At 39.1% G+C, this 19,736-nt stretch overlaps 1 protein-coding gene across 2 annotated transcripts in view; it reads left to right on the top strand.

Annotated features, from left to right (window-relative positions):
- GSK3B (glycogen synthase kinase 3 beta) overlaps positions 1-19,736 on the top strand; it is a 153,778-nt gene that overhangs the window by 49,101 nt on the left and 84,941 nt on the right. For both annotated transcript variants that reach the window (XM_075765029.1, XM_075765038.1), the window contains exon 2: positions 9,841-10,034. In XM_075765029.1, coding sequence (XP_075621144.1) covers positions 9,841-10,034 — 194 coding nt within the window. The remainder of the gene's footprint in view (positions 1-9,840; positions 10,035-19,736) is intronic.

Consider the following 19,736-nt stretch of genomic DNA (forward strand, 5'->3'; position numbering starts at 1 on the left):
GTGTCAGCTGAACTGCTATAGTTATCTTTGGCAAATGTTTGCTAAATCATGTTCCCTGATGATGTAAGAGGGAGGAACAACTAAGGAAACTTCAAATAAGAAATCAGAGTACTATATAAACTGAATTTCTCAGCTAGCAATTAATGCAGAGCTATATAGTGAAGGGGGGTACTGTTGAGGCCACAGTCTTACGCTAAAACAATGTTATACTGTTTGTGCTCACTCCCTATCTCTGTCCTTGTCTCTTGTGCTGCATTTAATCTGTAAACTCTTTGGGGCAGGAATGACCTGACCTGAGATTATAAAAACAAATGCTGTTATGATCGCCTCAGTACTCACTTCCTAATCTGTGGAATGACCTTATCTAAATTTAAAGTTGATTTATATAGCTAAATAACTTTGGTGAGGTGGGTTCATCTGTGTGTGTGTGTGTGTGTGTGTGAGGTGGGTGGGGAGAGAGAACAGAAAGACTGTGTACTAAAAATAACTTGTTAACAAACATGAGACTGCTTATGAAACCCCACCAGCAGCCAGTGTATAGATTACCTTAATTGTATGTTTCTGTATTTTTTTTTCCAAAGCAGAAATTTAAGTATAAGCATTTCAGTGGATTTTTTGTTCAGTGACGGGGGGAAAAAAAAAGTTTAATGCTGCTCCCTAAGATAATAGGGCAGGGGTTTCCCCCCACATCAGTGTTAACTGCAGCTTGAAGAAAGCTCTCTTGCTCAGAAGTTTACTGTGTTGGTCTAGGTTTGCCATGGCAGAAAGAGTACTCAAAGCAATCTATGTGTTACTGAGAGAGATGGCTAACACAAGCCTTAGAGGTGCCTCAGAAAGGTGTGGGGTACCACCTTACCCAGTGGTAGGAAGGAAGCATTCAGTAAGGCTTTTCTTCAGATGCGGTAAGTAAACATCCTTTTTGGATTCAGCTGCCTGGTTTTTAAGTCAGTGGGATGGTAACCTGCTGGGATTTGTTGGTGCTTGATGGAAGCAGCTGGCTGTTGGAGTCCCATCTGCTACAGCTGGATCCAAAAGAGGTCATCTGACGGCCAACATGATAGGCATCCAGGCTAGATCAACAGGGCTCTTCCCATCCTTCTTCCTCTTGTGTTTTTGTTTGTTTTGACTTTTAAATTGTTCAGTCAAGCTTATGCTGGGGTAGACTAGCACAACTGTGCATGGTCAATGTTGCGCTGTGCTTGCTTTGGCTTCCTCAGTTAAGGTCTAAAAACCTGTAGAAAGTCAGTGCCTTAGAGCTTCATGTGACCTTGTAGTGAACATTTAAGCAAATCTATCATGTGAACGTTCAGGGACCTGTTAAGCACTCTGTTCCTTTTTTAAAGGTTTGTTTACAGTTTTTAGCATTAAGATTTCAAAGAGAATGAATTGAATAACCCCTCCAAAAAACTATGATTACTTCTAAAGGGAGACTTAAGGCTGCAGTCGTGTTTGGAATGACTGAACTGAGATGCAGTAAATCCAGATGCTGTTCTTTTTAGTTAAATTTCAGGGTTTTTTCCTCAACAAATAAATAATAGGAAAAAATGTTCCTGCATCTTGATGTAATTTTATGTGTTTGTTATATCAAATATAGGCATATGAGGCATGTCAGTAGCTGTCATGGTTTCCTGGAAATATATTTAGTTTCTCTTTCCTTGTGACATACTGACCTCAAAAAGGCATGAAGACAGAGGTCAGTTGAGTTACACCCTACTTCATTTTTATAATAAAGCTATGTTGCCTTTCTGAGGTGTTACTGCTTATTTTGTAGTGATGGTATAGTCTATTTGACAATAGCAGTGACTGATATCTGTGTAGTGTTTACTTTTCACTCTGTTTTCCAGTTGTCTCCTACATGAACTTAGTACTTTGATTTTGTATTGCCATGTTAGAAGCTGTTGAGCAAAATGTGGAGGTACCAACAGTTCTTTGGGGTTACAGGTTTTGCCTCCTTGGGAGGTTTTGAAATTTATTGACATCTAAAAAGCATTACTATCTTTTGGTGCAAGTGGAATGATTTTTTTTCTTTTTTCTTCCTTCCTTTGTGTCCAGCTAGAGGCAAAGGCAACATTTATTTCAGGGCAAGTGTTTTAAAAGCCTTTTACCTTAGTGATCTTTGGCTTGGCAGTTGGTGCTGAAATTTGTCCTGATTAATTGTCTCTGTATTGAACCAAAGTGAATTGACACATAATTAACCATGACTATCATTTGATCATTAAGAATAAAGCCAAAGAATGACTGTTTCACCTTTTCATCATTAATCACTTTAGTATGTTTTTGTTTAAATAGAATGCAGATTTTGACTGTTGTGGAAAGCAGCATATTCGGTGTTGAGCTATGACACCATTGCGTTAGTGCAGGGTAGGAAAAAAGGGCTTATGTAGGTGTTGAACCTTTCTGACCTTCTTAAAACCCAGAGAGTCATCGTGTTCATCCTGTGCAGGCTTTGTTATTTCAAGTCTAGCAGTTGTGTTTCAGCTATGTTGTATGCTTTAGAAAAGATCCAATCTAAAATAAAAATCTGTGTTGCAAAAACAACTTTAACTTTTAGAGTTTTTTAGAAAAAATAATTTGTCCACCCACAGATCTGTCCCAAACTTTTGCAATTTCTATTTCTATTCATTATGTGCAATATCTTCTCCACCTGCACATCAGAGCCTCTCTGTTCCTAAGCAGGTAGCTTTTAGATAGAATCCTCCAGCTTTCTCTCTTTGACTTAAATTGTTTGAGCTCTTAAAGTCTTACTCAAAGTAATGTGTTTTCTGACCTTATAATGTCTGTGGCTTCTTTATGAATCTCTAGTGTTTTGAATCATCATTCCTGAATTTTAGCTATCACAAGTGAGCATGCTATTCCAGTAGCTGTCACATGGATGCTAAATAGGAAAGAGAACTCTGGGGTTTTTAGGGTTTCTTTTTGCTTTGGTGGGTTTTTTCCTGTTTGTTCCCCTGCTTATACATCTAAGGATTAGCTTTAGGTCTCAGTAGCAATGTTGTACTGAGACACTTCTGTCTGAGACACTTGTCTTGCAAGTCAGTTGATGACTCCACTCTTTGGGTGGGTTTACTTGGTTTGGCTGCATGGCTTATCACCTTGGGTCCTAGATCCCTCTGCTTAATTTGTGCCTGGGTTACAAAGGGAGGCCAATTGCTATTTCATTAATCTCTATCCTGTGCATAACTCTCTAAATCTTGTGTCTGAGAACTTAATAGCTTTTCTTTCAGGTTGTTGATAAAAGCAGTAAATGTGAGGCCAAAAATCAATGTTGGTGGAGCCTTGTACTATATATTATTAGATCATAGTTATGTTTGAAACTCATGGGCTAGTGTATTACAATGTGATTAATAATCATGGTTTTTTCTGTGTATAGGTTTCTGACTTACTATCACATCCTAAATTAATGGAGAAACCCTACAGAAGTCACAGTGCTTTTGCATCAGTGCTCTGCCCCCCTCCCTCCCACCCACCCCACCCCGAACCTGTAATCTCTTTAACAATATGGAGTCCAACAGTCCAGTTTGTATAAACCACCTTACTGCTTCTTTATTTATTATCAAAGTAGCTGATATGGTACATTATCTGGAATTGTTGTCAAATGTACAGGATCGTATGGATCATCCCATGCACCTCTGAAGTTCTCCAAGTACTCTGATTCCTTTCAAAAATCAACATCACTTCTCAGACTTCTTAACTAGCTCTTCCAAAATCCTTGGATACAAATTGTGAGATTCTTCTGATACTTAAGTAACGTCTGATGGGCACTCTTATATTGCGGTATTCAGTTACAGTCAAGAAGTCAGATGACATTTCCTGTGCTAAAACAAGTGCGTGTGTATATATTTAGTGAATGCTTCTACCTTCTCTGGATGATTGGCACACTTACAGGTCTTTGTTCAATGCTTGACCTGAGCTGTGTTTGAAATTTCAAGGACTCCTTTTGTTTGGGGTAAATTTAAAAAGTAAAACACATTGTATTTTTGTTAGACTCCTTTCTTTGATTTCCCAAGTTTTTCTGATTTGGTCCTTGAATGTTCATTTCTATATTCTACTGTCTCCCACTAGGTAGCATTCATGCAGTTCACTGATGAAGAAAGGAATCCGTCTAGTAAAACAATTCATAAATACAACTTTTTATACTTTTTTCCCCCCTGTACTGGCTCATAATTATTAGCTTTTTGTGAAATTAACCTTTTAAAAATATAGTAGGGAAAATAATTAGAAAAATGTCACCTAGCACTGTGATTTCTACTGCTGACAGCATATTGCCTCAAACATATGTTGCTCACACTGTAGACTCTGAGCAGCTGATGACCTCCTTCCTTCACATGCCATGAACAGATATCTAAGAAGCCAGGTGTTTTATTTCATAGCCTAATCTGATGGTTGGCATCAGATCCTAGCAGATAACTTTTCTTGTGCTTTCTATTAAGACATTTGTTTCATGAAGTATTCAGATCTTTTGACCTTCTCAATTATCAATGACTGAAAAAAGCCAATGCAGTTCTGATAGACTTCCATCTCCTTCTGGTCACTCATTTCTCTATAGATAGTTGTCAGCTGCTGGTTGTAACCTATTCAAATTGGCAGGGGCTAGATCAAGCAGTGTAGAGTTTCTGTGGACTGTATTGAACATTGAGCAAATTAAGATGAAAGAGTGTGGGGAAGCCTTAGGCTTGGGAATGGGAGTAGTCGATATTGGCTTAATATTGAGCCATATCTTAACAGGGAGGTGGCACTGAGAATTAAAATAGATTAATGAAGATACTTGAATTAAGTGGAGACAAACAGTTACATGACCTCAGACATTGTAGAGAGTGTGTTGTAGGTCTGTGAGGTTTTCTATTAGGACTTAAAAATAACCTAAGTAACATCTAATGGGAGGACCTGTGTGCATGCCAGTGAAGAGTGCAGCATTTGGAGGAGGGAAGCAAGAGGAGATGGGTAAAGTCAAAAGAAAGAGGAAAAGGAAGAATTTGTAGACAGCACAAAGGATTGAGGTTATATTTGAAGTAGGAAGAAAACATCTGTAAACATCCTACTAATTCATTGTTTCTTCAACTTCAAAACATACAAAAAAGGAGGAAGAAGGTGTATATGTAGTTGAAAGAAAAAAGAATTGTACATCTCTGACTACGTACGTGCATTTGTACTGCTTGGTCAGAAGCTAAACAACTGAAGGGATGTAAGGCAGACTTAATTTTGGACTTACTCCAGGCACATTCATTCGAAGGTGTGGAGCGAGTTCTGATCAATAGCAAAGGACTCTTACATGGTCTCTGAGGATTGGAGTGAATTTTATTGACTGACAGCTACGTTTAGGCACTGGCAAAAAGTGGATGTGCAGTACACTTGTAGAATGGTCAGTTTTCAGCTAGAGGTAGGTATCTGCAGATGGTGGGATATTTATGTGATGAAATGCTTGTCCAGTAGCAGAATCCCTTGTCTCACCTGGGTAAAAAACATCTGCCACCTTTTTTTTTTTTTTTTTTTATGCATACCTCCTGTTCCCAAACCATACAAATGTTTCATTAAGATAATACTGATCCATATTCATTTTGGTTTAACTGGTGAATTGTATAAACTAAAGACAGAATTGAATATATTCAGCTTTTTTTTGAGTGTACAAAATTTAATTAATACTCATCTTGAAAGGGTAAGTGGCCATTGGCATTAAGTAAAATGATGACGTGAGCCATTCTAAAGTTATACCAAGATACTGGAAAATAGAGCTTACACTGATGCTCTAATAAACTGTAGTCCTGTAAATGGCCTGTGTTCTTTTCTTCCCGTAAACTGATCAGTATTCTCTGATTTCAAATCACTGGCTTCTCCTAATGCTTGTGATTTGTCCCGTATAGTCCTCATGTGGTAAAGGTGGAAAGTGAGCCAGAAAGCATACAGCACCAGAAAGCAGCTTCTTTGGACAAATATTGGTGACTGTTCTGATGTGAGCTGTGCTGCAAGAGCTGTTTAGTATTTTGGTGTTCGATCCTTCCTTCCTTAGTTTTTCAATTTAATGTTTTAGTTCTATTGTAGACCTACAATCGAAGGTGTCAAGAGTATTGTGTGTTTGACAATGCCTGCTTATCTGCTGGGGCCACTAAGTCTGACAGTCTGTAACAAAACAAGAGGTGAAAGGGATGAGATGAAAACTGACTAGGCTTCTCATTAAGACTTGCTGTGGTATAATGCTTCTTGGTGTTTGCTTTTAGGAGTCTCTGGAGGTAGTGAAGACAACTGGGAAAGGGTGTTTCTTCTTCATTATCTTTTGTCAAACTGAGGTTATAACCAGTATTTTACAGAGCTGTTTAGTGAACTCCTTTATGTGCTGTTTGGCTGGCAAGTCAACTCTTGCTATCTTGATGACAAAAACTGCGATGACCATTCTGAACTGTGCATGGGATTCTGAACAGTGCATACATCTCTGTATGGCAACAAGTGGTAAAACAGGCTGGGGCCCCTGGATGCTGCTGTGGTACAAATACACATTACTTGTGTACTTTGAAAAGGAGTGAAGATGTTTTACTCCTCAAGATCAAAGCTGTTAAATGTGCAAGGTGAATTTTACCACTACGGTCCCTCGGGTTTGACTGTTCTGTAATGGCATATAACTGAAACTCTTAACAGGCTTATTTTTCTGAAAGCTTGGAGTACTTATGGTGGCTTTTTTGGATGGATTTGCAAGAGCTGTTCGTTATTGAAAGAAGGAAACTGGGAGAAACATCTAGCAGGCTTAATGTTCTGTAACATTTTGGTAACAAAACAAAGTAATTCTTGGTGTAGCAAATTGAAGTGTCAGTGCTTACAATTTTAAGCACTGAAGATTTTAAGAAGTTTAGGAGCTGTTTTTCCATGGACTTAAGTGTGTAAAGCTGGCTGGCTTCTCATTTGAGCTCTGGAAAAGTTGGCCAGGTCGCTGCAGTGCCACGTTGGAAACAAACACCTGATGTGGCTTGAAATTCAGGGTTTGCTTCTGTGGTCAAGGAGACCCGTAAGTGAATTGCAGCTCCGAAGAGTGTCCTTAGAGCACATCTCTTGATACCAAGAACTTTAAATCTCAACCAGTATTGTCAGGGACAAATTTTTTTTTTTTTTTTTTTTTACCTCTAAGGCTTCAGTAGGCTTGATTTTTGGGAAAGCCGGGAGCAAACCTCATTAACAGTAATCTCAATACTCTGGCCTTGTGACCGGGGGTGGGGGGTGGAGGGGGAAGGGAAGCCCCCAAAAATGTGGAGAAGTAGGGGATTACATTTTAAATGATGAGGGTTGTTGCAGTAAAACAGATGTCACCTATTTATATGTGCTGAGTTAGAATGCTAATTGTGGAATAGTCAGGCAAATAAAATGCAGGGCTGCTATCAGAATTACACTTTAAATTTGTTTACCAAAAAAAGGGGGGTTTAATGTTCTTTCTTTTCCTGGATTCCTTCCATTAATTTCTTACAGTTATCAAAGAGAAGGGTGAATTTTCCATGCAGTTTTAGTCTGCTTCCATTTATGTTCCCCTCTCTCCCTCTGAGCAGACATCCGTCTTTCCAGTTTTCCTTTTTTTGGTTGTTTCTCTGTTTTCTCTTCAAATGTGTAAATCTACATCTCACCTTCTCGTGAATATTTTAGGGAAGGGCTGTACCTGCTGTGTATTGTTTGGCAAGTAATTGGCACCCTTTGCAGTAATGTGCTTTATTTATTTTCAATTTGTTCATTTGCTTCATGGAGCAGTTGGATGCATAAAAGTAAACAATTTGTAAGCACCTAAAAGATAACATAAGAGATGAGTAACAGTTAATGTGGATCATGCCAAGCCAGTCTATTTTTCTTCGGGATCTTACAGGTACAGAAGTAGTAGTAGTAGTAGATGTGTGTATCTTGACTCTGAAGTTTTCAAACTAATTTTTTCATGAGAAGCCCAGGAAAACAATGGACTACTGGAAATCCCCCGAGAGGCATGCAAAATGGTTTGGTTATTTTGTTTGAGCATAATAAGAGGTTCAAGTTAAAATTAGGATGAGATATTTAATAGGTTTTTGCACAGTCTTTAAGCAGTCTCACAGGATTCCCTGGTTTTCACAAATATGTTAGGTAAACTTTATGTAGCATCATGAAATGGATCTCCTTCTGGTGGTGAATGTGTGCTTGCTTGAAGGATGTGACAAGCTGACAAAAGAGCATTAAGTAACCTTGGATGCAGTTCAGTTGGACAAATGCAGAATATTAGGCTTTGATAAGAGTAATCAGGTGTGTAAGTGGAAAGTGGATGAGGATTGGACAGGCAGCAGCTCTGCAGAGGAGAATTTGATACACAAACTGACCATGAGTCAACTGAGTTCCAGCATTGCACAAGCTGCAAACATTGTGCTGGGCTGTACAAACAAGTGTGTTGTAAGTCGGACACAAGAAGTCACCAGCACGCTGGGTAGAGCTGAGGTAAGCTTCTTCTGCGGGGTCTAGTTTTGGGTACCGTACCTAAAAGACTTTTAGCAGTGAAGGGAGAGGTCCCCCAAAAAGCAATAACTTCTCCATCATGGTAACTTTCTTTGCAACAGCCCCTCACATATTTGAAGGGTGTGGTGAGGGAAAAAGGGCAGGGGGGAGATGTGCCATTTTCCATGCCTTCTGGAAGTGGAACAAGGAGCGATTCGGTTAAACTGTACTAAAGACGATTAAGCTACCTGTTAGAAAAATCTTTCTAAATGTGAAAGACTGGAAGAGGCTCCCTGGGGAAGCTGTGGAAGGAAACTTTCTTAACGTGCAGATGTGATGGGCATTTCTTGAGTGCAGTTACTGTAGAGTTGCAGAGTGATTGCTGTGGATCAGCAGATTTCTTCTGGTTTTTCTTGCAGCCTTATTTGATTCTGTAACCTAAGCCACTGTAATTGAAGGGGCAATAAATGCCCAGTGTGGGCTTGCAAAATACCTGAAACTTTGGTTCTATTACAAACAAAATCAGACTTTGAACAACGGGAAGCACCGTTGGCAATAACAGTGCTGCTAAGACTAGGTAATAGCGGCTTTGTCTTTTGACGGGGAAAGTGGCTGCTTTATTGTAAGTACATGTGTGGTTGGACTGCTGAAACCCACAGCTGCTGCATCTGCACCAAAACACCTTCACCGTGATCTTGCATCCTGACAGCACATCCCTATCTGCGTTCTGGTTCATGTCAAGACACGAGCTAAGCATGTCCCGTTGTCGTCGTCCTCCTTCCTCTCCCTGCCCCAGTAAGTGCCTCCCTTCCTTGCAAGGAAGTCTGAGCACAGAAGGGAGGAATGGGACTGTGCCGTAAGGTGCAGCCTAAGTTTTACTTCATGTGCACACAGCCAGCTTTGACAAAGGCTTTGCTTCCTAATGCATGCAAGCTGAAGCTTTACATGTAGGTGGGTCAGTAACAGACTTTGTCAGTGCTTCTGGTATAGACATATGCCTATAAAGGATAGAGTGCTGCTTTGCGGGCTATACTGACAGTTTGGTTTCTTCAATTCCAGAAAAATATGGGGAAATGCATCATTTTGGTAATAGAAACAACACTGTGTTTAATACCACTTATGTTAATCAGATATAGAAATAAGTGCTTGTCTTGGTCATGCGTTACATTTTATTGCTGAGCTGTTTGTTCCTGGAAAGGGAATATTTTTGTTAGCAATAATCTAAAAGAAAAATTGTCACCACTTAATGTATTTCAGTAAAAAATATGCTTGGTGTTTTCTTTGCGTGTTGTCAGGGGTTTTTTATTTTTCTCTGTAATACTGAAAAACATACGCTGTTTTAAATCTTTGCTTTACAGTGTTGTTGGTCATCTTGTTTACACATGTATTTTGATTATTTGTGTACCTCTTGCTTCCCAGGAGACAAAGATGGCAGCAAAGTGACTACAGTAGTGGCAACTCCTGGACAAGGTCCGGACCGACCACAAGAAGTTAGCTACACAGACACCAAGGTGATTGGAAATGGATCTTTTGGTGTTGTGTATCAAGCCAAACTCTGTGATTCAGGAGAGCTTGTGGCCATTAAGAAAGTCCTGCAGGATAAAAGATTTAAGGTGAGCCTATGCATAAGTTCAGAATATTTTTCATGAATGTTATCTCATTTTCCTTGTGTTTGATGGTAATGTTTTTGGTTTTTTTTTTATTTCATTGGAGCACATAAATGCACATTAAAATTTCCAAGACCGAAGATTAAACAGATGGTTTATGATAAAGGCATATAGTTTAACTTGAAAATCAGTGAGTCACTGTTTTTATGATTAGTGCAAAACAGGAAGCTAAAAATCCTGATTTGATGTTGTGGTGCTGTTTCCAGGTCAACGACTAGATTTTTTTTCAGACAACGAACTGAGGAAACAAGGGAAAAGCTTGTCTTAAGCTTACTTTTTTCTTGCGTAGACTCTTCTCCGGTCATTAGTAATTAAGCTGCTGGAAGGAACAGAAGCCTTTGGACTTTTTTTCTTGTTGTTGCACCTACAAAGTGGAAGGCTGTATTTGAGTAATTTGGTAAGTCCCGAGGCCAAGCAAAAAAAGAAATAATAAGCCCAGGGCAGTTTGAACTGAAGGCGAGTTACTTCCCTTCATTATCTGATTTCTAAATGTGATCTATTCTGGTGGTTTTAATAGACTAGTGATTCTCTATTCTAGACAAGTAGCTTTCCAAAAAGCTATATTTTTATCTGGTGATATTTAAACCAAATAAAAGTTAAGGACCATCAGCAACCTCATCACTGCTGTTAGTCCTCAGCTTGGTACTTGGTGTGCTTGACTGCTTTCCCTTAATAGTCACGTGGCCTGCAACTAAACTCGTGCAAGTAGTAAATAATAGCAAAAGCAGTGGTTTTAGCATCTGAAGTCAGTGGTGTGGGTTTTAGCATTTGAAGGCTACAGTTTTCATGACTATAGAAGCATAAGGACAATACATAGAGAACATGCCATGGATAATCTTGTTGGCATGGTCTAGATAGAAAAACGTCTGAGCTTAAAAATAGGAAGTTGAGGCATGTTTAAGGAAAATTAGCAGTTTGAAACTTCTTGTTAATAATTTGACACTTAACGTTAGTTTTAGAAATACTTCTAAAGGCTATTGGATGACATTATCATCTCAGTCTTCTCATTTTTCTAGTAAGACTTCATGCACAGCTAGCTTCACTGGTAATCTTTGTAATTTGTGTCCTGTTTGGTAGCAAAGTCATTCTTTTGAAGTGTTCTGAAGAAGTTGGTGTATGGCTTTTCCTTGAGTCTTGAAATCGATGCCGTCATCACCGCAGGCATCAGCATATCACAGGTGCGTTAGATGAAGAATGGAAAAGGAAAGATGTGTTTAAATTAATGTAATCATGCAGCATTGTTTAACTTCTAATTGAGAAAGGCTTGTAAAGGTCTTACATTGTTTTTGCATCTGAGTTATTTCTGGTCTGTATTATTTGTTGAAAGCAATTAGTACTAGGGAAGCATACAATATGATGTAAGAGTGGATTATTTTAGAAGAGCAGAAGAGGTAGAGGAATAATAGAAGCTCTAAACCTAGTCATGCTTAAAAGAGCTTTTCCTATTGAATGTTTTTAGGGGGAAGGCCAGGACTTTTCTCTTACAATATCATGCTTGGTGGATGTCAACTAGCGCTTTAGACCAAAATCTTTGATTTATTTAGTCTCATGACTTTGAGGTTGTGTAGGGTGTCAGAATGAAAACTTGGCTGAGTATTTTAGTTCCTGCCCATCAGATACTAATAGTTTGTGACGTCTTAACTTTTTTTTAATATAAATCTGTATTGGGCATCTAGAACAAAATGTAGGTCTTTGATTGTTTTCCTTTCAGTAGTTGATTCTGTGGCATTTTGTTATCTGCCTGTATATCTTTTTATTTCAGAGTATTTCTTTTAAGTGATTAGAAAAAACCATTAAATCTTTTGCATATTACCCCTCTTTTTTGTTTAAGAAAAAAACCAACCAAACAAAAAATCAAACCAACAAAAAGCTAAGTCGGCTGTTTCCAGTTTGGACTCTGAACTAATGCTCTCTACAACTACCTGAAAGGAGGTTGTAGCTACAGGGTTGTTGGTTTCTTCTCCCAAGTAATAAGCACTAGGACAAGAGGAAGCGGCCTCAAGTTGTGCCAGGGGAGGTTTAGATTGGATGTTAGGAAACATTTCTTCACTGTAAGGGTTATCAATCATTGGAACAGGCTGCCCGGGGAAGTGGTTGAGTCACCATCCCTGGAGGTATTTAAAAGATGTGTAGATGTGGCACTAAATGACATGGTTTAGTGATTGACTCGGCAGCATTAGGTTAACGGTTGGACTTGATGATCTTAAGTGTCTTTTCCAACCTAAATAATTCTATGATTGTCTATGTATGATGGCATAAGCTGAGAACATCCAGTACCTGGAGGTTTTCATATCCCTAAACTAGGTGGAATTAATGGTAAGTGCATGTGTAGATTTACAGATAGATAACATTAATTTAAAAATATTTTTTAAGTTAATAATTTGCATGAGTCACGCCTGCAGTAGTACCCAAATTATGCTTTTTTTTTTAATGTTCTTATCCCAAGCTTGTATCCCAACTGCACTAGGTCATCTACCTTTGGTCTCAGCTCCCCAGTTTTTCCCATCATTCATCAGTCTAGTCCTCCCTTTCTTTTCACATTCTGATCTGGAAGCGTATGTTCTGTTGGCAGGCGGTGTAAATTCCTGCAGGCTGGATGAAAGCCTTTGCTTGGACGGATTTGGAAGCTAGAGACATGTATCTTATATCAAGAATAGCATACAATTACTTCAGGGTATGCTACTCTTTGGGAACATCTGATCTAGGTTGTAAATGCTGGACCAGATACTTTACCAGTGAAACAGAGAACTTTGCTGTACAGTTTGATTGCAGCATAGGAGCGGACCACGTCTTCTGTTCAGAGACCTGAGCTGTGATGTGCAGCTCAGTTGGGCTGTTGCCACCCCTGTACAGCTGTCTGAGTCCAGATCCAAGCCCTGGTGAGTGGAGTTCCTTAAGGAATCTGCTGCTACTTCTCTCTCATTAATGTATACCCCTGCTTTGGCAATGATGAGGAAAACCATATTGTAGACAGCCAAAGGTGGCAGTAGCTTGTTTAATTTAAATCAACTTTATCAACTTCTGAGGGAAGAGAGGGAGCACTTTAGAAATGCCTGTCTGCACTAGTCCCAGTGGTGGAGAAGCAACAAGAGAAAAGTAATGCATGGAAGTCGCTTCCTGAAGTGTAGATCCTCAATGAAATTTTCAGCTGTATGCTTCAAGCTGGTGCCTGCTTATCTCTAGATCCTGATGGATTTATCTTGGTACACGCAGTATAATGCCTTTGTGTGATTTAGCTCTTTAAAAAAAAAAAAAGCTTTTAGAAAAGCCAGCAGGAAGTCTTGAAACTTAAAGGGCATGATTGAGAAACTTTAGGAAGTCCCAAGAGAGTGTAACTTCTAGGCTCCTTCTGCATTTTGTGAATGTGGAGGGAGTTTATTGTGAAGATGTGGAAAATGCACCACAGTTGCCAATTTTTAGATCTCTGTCAGGAAGTTGAGATACTTTTATCCAGGTTTAAAGCTAGCTTGAAAGCTGGAATTAACAGAGGAGGGGTTGTCTTTTTCCTTTTTTCCTTTTCCATTTCTATGACAAGTTTCTCAGCAGCCTCCACTGAAGTGGAAGCAGCATTGGTCTATGCCAGAATGAAGTGATTGTAAGATCTTTATAAAGAATTGAATATTACAGTTTCTGTGATGGTAAAGATAGTTTGCAATGCTTCTGCTTCTTTCTCCTCCCTTGTTGCATTTTAGTGGTTCTTCAGGTTGGTAGTGCAGTTCCTGCATGGCTGTGTTTTAAGCAGAGTCTCTGAAGTGCTCTGGGTTTTAAATTGAGTATGTCTAGAGTTCAGTGTAACCTAGAGCAATAGTATTGGTACACTATTGGGATGGTATTGGGCGCTATTGTCTCTATTGGGATAGAGACAAATGGCTGAGGGGAATAAATAAAATAAGATACAGAGATTTATGCTTAATTTTGGTTTGCAGTTATTCTGCCTTCATTAAGCTAGATCTCCATACTGGGTGTGAGGAACTTAAGTAATGTGATTTTGGACAGTTACGTGATACTTGAGTAGTTCAAGAACTACATGCTGTTTATTATTCATCTGTGGGACCATTGAATTTATCTCTAGTTGGCATGGAGGGGCATTTTTTCTTTGGGTTTTTCTTTCAGTTAAAAGTGTGACATGGGTAAGAGAGATGTTTCTCTCTGAAAAATGGTGTAATGCATTCACAAGCTTTTTGGACCCAAAATTGATTCAAATGGCAAAATTTCCTAAAGACTATGTCCCAGCTTTCGTAGATCTATACTGTATTTCTTTGTCTGTCCCACAGATGCCTAACAACAGGTCCTCAAGCAAAACATTGATACAGATAACTGCAGTTAAATGATTTATCATATTTTCAGTTATTTTCAAGCCACACGTCTGTGCAGGCCCTTAACTGACACAGCCTAATTGTGATGCTTGAAAAGAAAATACTGGTAGTATAAATTTTCTTGCACTGCTTTTGTTGGCATATTCATTAGAATTTTCTTCAGATGGAGTCAGTCATATTGCTGTCTAATTCTGCAAAAAGCAATAATAAGCAAGCAGGTATGTTAGAGCAAATAGGAAATTCTTAGTCTAGTTTTTGTTATTTCTGTCATTCCATGCCCATTCTTCAGAAATCCTGTTGGAATGAATGCATGAATTGCTAGAAATATGTCTCAGCTGACTGAGAATAAATACTTAAATTCTTCATATCTGAATTGCAGTACTTAACGTTTCTGCTTTAGTGCTAGGCTGTCGCCATCTAAATGATGAAGAGTTCTTAATCCTGCACCTTTTCAGACAATCTAGATTGGGCATCACATTTCTTGTTAATGGCTCACATAGACCTCAAGCGTGCAGCAAGAGAAAGCCAAAATCTGTAATGAGAACCATTCATGCCATCCTGCCTGTCAAATCATTCAGGCACTGCCCTAGGTTTAGCACTCTAACTGTGCATGCCCATGGCTTAGTTGCCTGAATTACGCAAATAGGCAGATCTTCTGGAGTGTGAGAGAATGCCAAACTAGGGCCCTGATGTTCCATAAACATGAAGCCCTGCGTTGGTAAAGCTGAGGCCACTGAATAGCAGGCAGTGCTCTTTCCTATTTTTAGCTATGGGAGGAATATATGTTGTAACCATTTACATGTTTGGTTTGGTTTTTTTAAATATGTAAGATCTCAGTATTAATCTGAGCCTTAAAACCCAATAAAGCAGTAGGATAGAAAAATAAGTCTATGTTGAGGTTCTGTTTTTTCTCTGCTGGGTGTGTGTACTTTTGAGCTGTTTGAAACGTGTCTGAAAAAGCAACAGCTTTCCTTCAGTTCCTGCTTCAAATATATCAAGCTGCTCGGTATGAAAAGATCTTTTTTCAAAGTAGTCTGTATCCTCTGTGTTAATTACAGCAACTTTGATCGTAGCAGCTCACATGAAAATGTAAAACCACAAGGAAGAATTCCTGTTGAAAAATGACTAGGTGTTTAGGTTCTTAAGTTCTGTTAACTCTTCAAGAGACTTTCCTGTTTAAAGTGTTCTACAATCTAAAGTTTGACCCATTTCTTTAAATAGGTTGTGCATGTCTGTGTTTGAAGGTGTCGTTCTGTAAACTGGCATGTATTAAAAGGTGTGAACCTGTTGAACTAATGAGATAGTAACTTTTGCTCTTAATCTCAGTGGTTAACAGACCACTATGAGAGTCTGACTTCAAATCGGATTTAATTAGTTCCACTCTTGGCTGAACCTCCCTGGTTAATTTCTTGGCCCTCGGTTATCCTTGGCCGTTTAAGATACAGTAGATAGTAGCATTATATTGAAAGAAGGTTGCAGTGTCAGGGGGCTTCAGTCTACTAAGGTCACTGTTAGTGTAGCTGATCCGTTTTGAGGAGGGATGTCCCTGGTAATCTGATAGAAATAAGACTTAAAACAAGTCTTTTCTGCGGTCTGTAAGCTTGGGCTGTAGGTAGTCATGTCTACAGATTGGCAAACAAACGGGTTTGACACCTGGCCTCTTGATATGTGTTGGGGAACCCAGATGGAAAGCTTTAAGGGAAAAGGTATCACTGTCTCTTCAGTGCAGGTTTGGTCTCCCTTTGCCAGGTTCAGATGGGATGCAAGAAGCATCTTACCTTTTAGTGTTTTAGCAAATCCATCTTCCAGGCTCCTATTCCTATGTACATGAACATGCGAATGTTAAATGTATAGTCGAAAAGAAGCCATCGTTACTGCTGAAACTTGATACCCTGTAGAACTCTGACTTCCTTTGTATGTGCCTGAGCTGTAGACACAATGGCCAAGTGGAGTACTTTACCCCTTTCTAGAGAAGGAATTGGAAGTTATCACAGAGGTTTAGAATGAACACTGTCTTCATCTTAAGTCAGCATTTTAAGTCTTGAATTCAGTGTAGAGGTTGGACCTGCTCTAGTGTATTCGTGATCCTCTTTCTCTGTGACCTTTTGTCAACTGCGCAGGTTTCCATTGAACTAAAGGCTGCACTCTGTTAATTTAATCTCTGTGCGTGAGCTACCTGAGCTCTCTCATATCTGCATCTAAGGATTGTTGAATATTAAAATGTTAATCTGTAAGGCCTTCTCTCAAAATAATGGATTTTTTATTTACCTTATCTCATTTCCAAGGATTTCCCAGTTGAGTTGGAAGCTCCCATGAGATAAAAAGTCACAAAGGAAAGACACAGGGATGAGAAATAACAACATTTAAGTACCTTTCTTTTAAGTCTTTGAGAACTTGCACATCTTAGCTACTTTGAAGATCTGAGGAATAATGAATCACTGTTCATAAGACCATTACGGAGGTGGCACCTTTAAAAGGCTGCCTTAATTTTATTGTTAAATAGCTACAAAGTACATCTAGAACAACAGATCTGTCTTCTGACTACTTTAATGTGATGGCTTGTGTTTCTATCACAAGTGGGGAAGGAAAGCTGAAAGTATTTTCCAGTGACATTAGCAAATAGTACAGACTTCTGTAAAACTAGTAGAAGGAAGATAATTGAGCTTGACTCAAAGCCTTTTCAAAACTATCCTTGTAGTCCTGCCTATCCCCATCTGAGGGAATACAGTCCCTTTTAAAGACTGGGGCTATCAGATAGGATTTGCAGAATGGGAGATGCCTGGGCATGTGTTCAGGATATTTTTCTTTTACAGAGCTGGAGGGCTGTGTTTGGTTCCAGAGAGTTTCTTCAAGTCTGTGCTTTAACTTTTGTACAGAGGCCAGATTTGTAGCTCTGGTCCATCTTAGCTTAGCCAGATTATCAGAGATGTTTACCAAGATAATAGCATTTCTTATAGCAGCACTTGATCTGTCTGTCTCCTGAAAGCTAGCTTATTGGAGCCAATTCCATCATTTGACTGTAATCGCAGTTGCAGTGCCTGTCTGTTCACAGCACACCAAAGAGACTGGGTAGATGTCTGAATTCTCACTCAGAACCTTGTATTTCATTCCATTTCCAATTTTCGCAAACACTGAGTTTTGCTGGTGAACCAAAAATCTGTTGGAACCATTGCTTTTGGCAGTCTTTGAAGTAAGCAGTGTACTATTCGTCATATCAGCTGAAACTTCCCTGAATGTACTTTCGTGGCCTGGAAAGGATCTAAGAGGGCTAAGAAGCCTCTTCTTCACTTTGTCTTATGTTAAAGTCCACGTAATAAAATTATTGTAGTTGTATTATGACTGTTCCTACAGATGTTTTCTAGTCTGAAAAATCGATTGGATGTATAATAGGTGTTAATGCAAAATAGGTCCTCAGTTTGGCATGTGGAGATGAATTGGAGTTTGTATTAAAGGCATTGATTTCAGTTTTCTTTTTTAGCTGGGGAGTTGGACTGAAAATTGCTGCCCAGGGAGTGCAGCAGCATCCAGCTGTGATTGGCCTGGGGAAGAGGACGAAGTGCTCTTCATCTGTAGATGTGGCTGCCTGTGCATGTAGAAATGTGTTTCCACATGTTGCCAGGCGGAAACTCATATGTTCGTAGGGAAATACTGGCCCTAAGAATGTGTTCTCTGAAAAGTGAGCAAAAAGCCCTTGAGGGCTTTTTTTCCCCTTACCCTGTGGATGATAGCATGAGGCATTTGTGTAGATAGGTACATGCCAGAGTTCAAGCAGTGCATTTATTTTGGATTTTGAGCTTTTTCTATTTCCGTGAGTTTTTCTGTGGTACTCCCTAGACTAGGACCAAAGATAGGATTTAAAAAAAAAAAAAATAGCTGTTTGTGGTCAACTTCTTCTCTTGTCCGCTTCTAGTGCATACCTTGAGACTACAATTAAACCCATCTGTCCTATGTGTATCTGCTGACGAACAAAAAGATCCTTAAGTTATTAAATTCATTAAGTCTTTTGCCCCACTGGTCCAGATAATCCATGTAGCTGCCGTAATAATGATTTAGTTTATTTCCTATTGTCTCTCACATCTACTAAAAGAAGTGAGGTCATATGTTTGATGTTCATGATATATATATGTTTATATAATTTCATGAAATACATATTCCTAAATTAAGCGGAGACTGTTTTGAGACATAGAGGTTAATAACATTGTAGGGGTGCTATTCTGAAATCATGGCATTCAGAGTGAAGATTACAGTTTAAAATAATTCGAAATGCATTAAGGTATGGAAATGTGTAGTTTAAAGCATATGAATAGCTGTAACTTTACCGTGTACCGACAGCATACTATAGCTGTGCACATATAGTTGAAGATGCTGCAGAATTCCTGATCCTGGTCGCATTAAATTCCATTTTTAAAAGACACTTTGCTTTCCTATTTTGCTGCTTAAGTGCCTGAGAAGGACTGGCGTAGAATAACAATAATTCTGCGTGCATTAAGGATTAACCTCTTCATTGTTCACATTTGTAAATCAAAGCTTTACTTTTGGGTGACATTTTCTGCTTAGAGGGAGCCTTGTTCATGGCATGTATTCATAGGCCTGTGTAACTAAGGTGAAAGCTGACTTTAGTGTTCTTGGCTTTTTGGGGTGCCATGCTGGTGTTCAAAAGCAGTTGTGAAAAGCATAGACGTGGTGTTTTGTGGAAAGATCTGTGATAGCCTTTCAGGAGCATTACCATGAATGCTGTATATTTTTGTTTGCCTGAGAAGGTATCCTCACATTGGATATGCATCTCTGAGATTGGTGGATTACAGGCTGGTGGAGTGGATTTTGCTTTTTCTCGTTCTCATTTAAAAATAAAGTATTTAATGGCTACCACTGGTACCCTCTTAGTGTGCTAAGAGTAACCTTTCTAAGTGCACAACCTGTCAGAAGTGGAGAATCGAGGGCTGCTTTTTGTGTTGCGAAAGCAGCCTGAACTTGGTCATTTAAAAAGAGAAAAGTCACAGTAAAATTCCTGCAGTCCTTCTGAAGCTCAGGGATTTAGTGATACACTGCTGCATGAGGCGATAGATAAATTCTAAGCTAGATTTATGTTTTTTCATCTTGCAGTTCTAGCTAAGATGAATAGGCAGAGATTAGGTACGTCTAATGCTCTTGAGAGATAGATAACACAGCTGCTGTATAGAGCTTGGGCATTAAAGTGGATATTTGGTGGAAATGATGTCCTGGTGGGAACCTTCTACACCTGTCTCCCAGTTAGGGAGAAAAGTATTGTGTAGGGTATAAATAGAAGATTAGCTGATGCTTGTTGAGATAAAGATGGTGCTTTTGAGACAAC

This window comes from Balearica regulorum, chromosome 1 (assembly GCF_011004875.1).
Source record: "Balearica regulorum gibbericeps isolate bBalReg1 chromosome 1, bBalReg1.pri, whole genome shotgun sequence".
Classification (NCBI taxonomy): Eukaryota; Metazoa; Chordata; class Aves; order Gruiformes; family Gruidae; genus Balearica; species Balearica regulorum.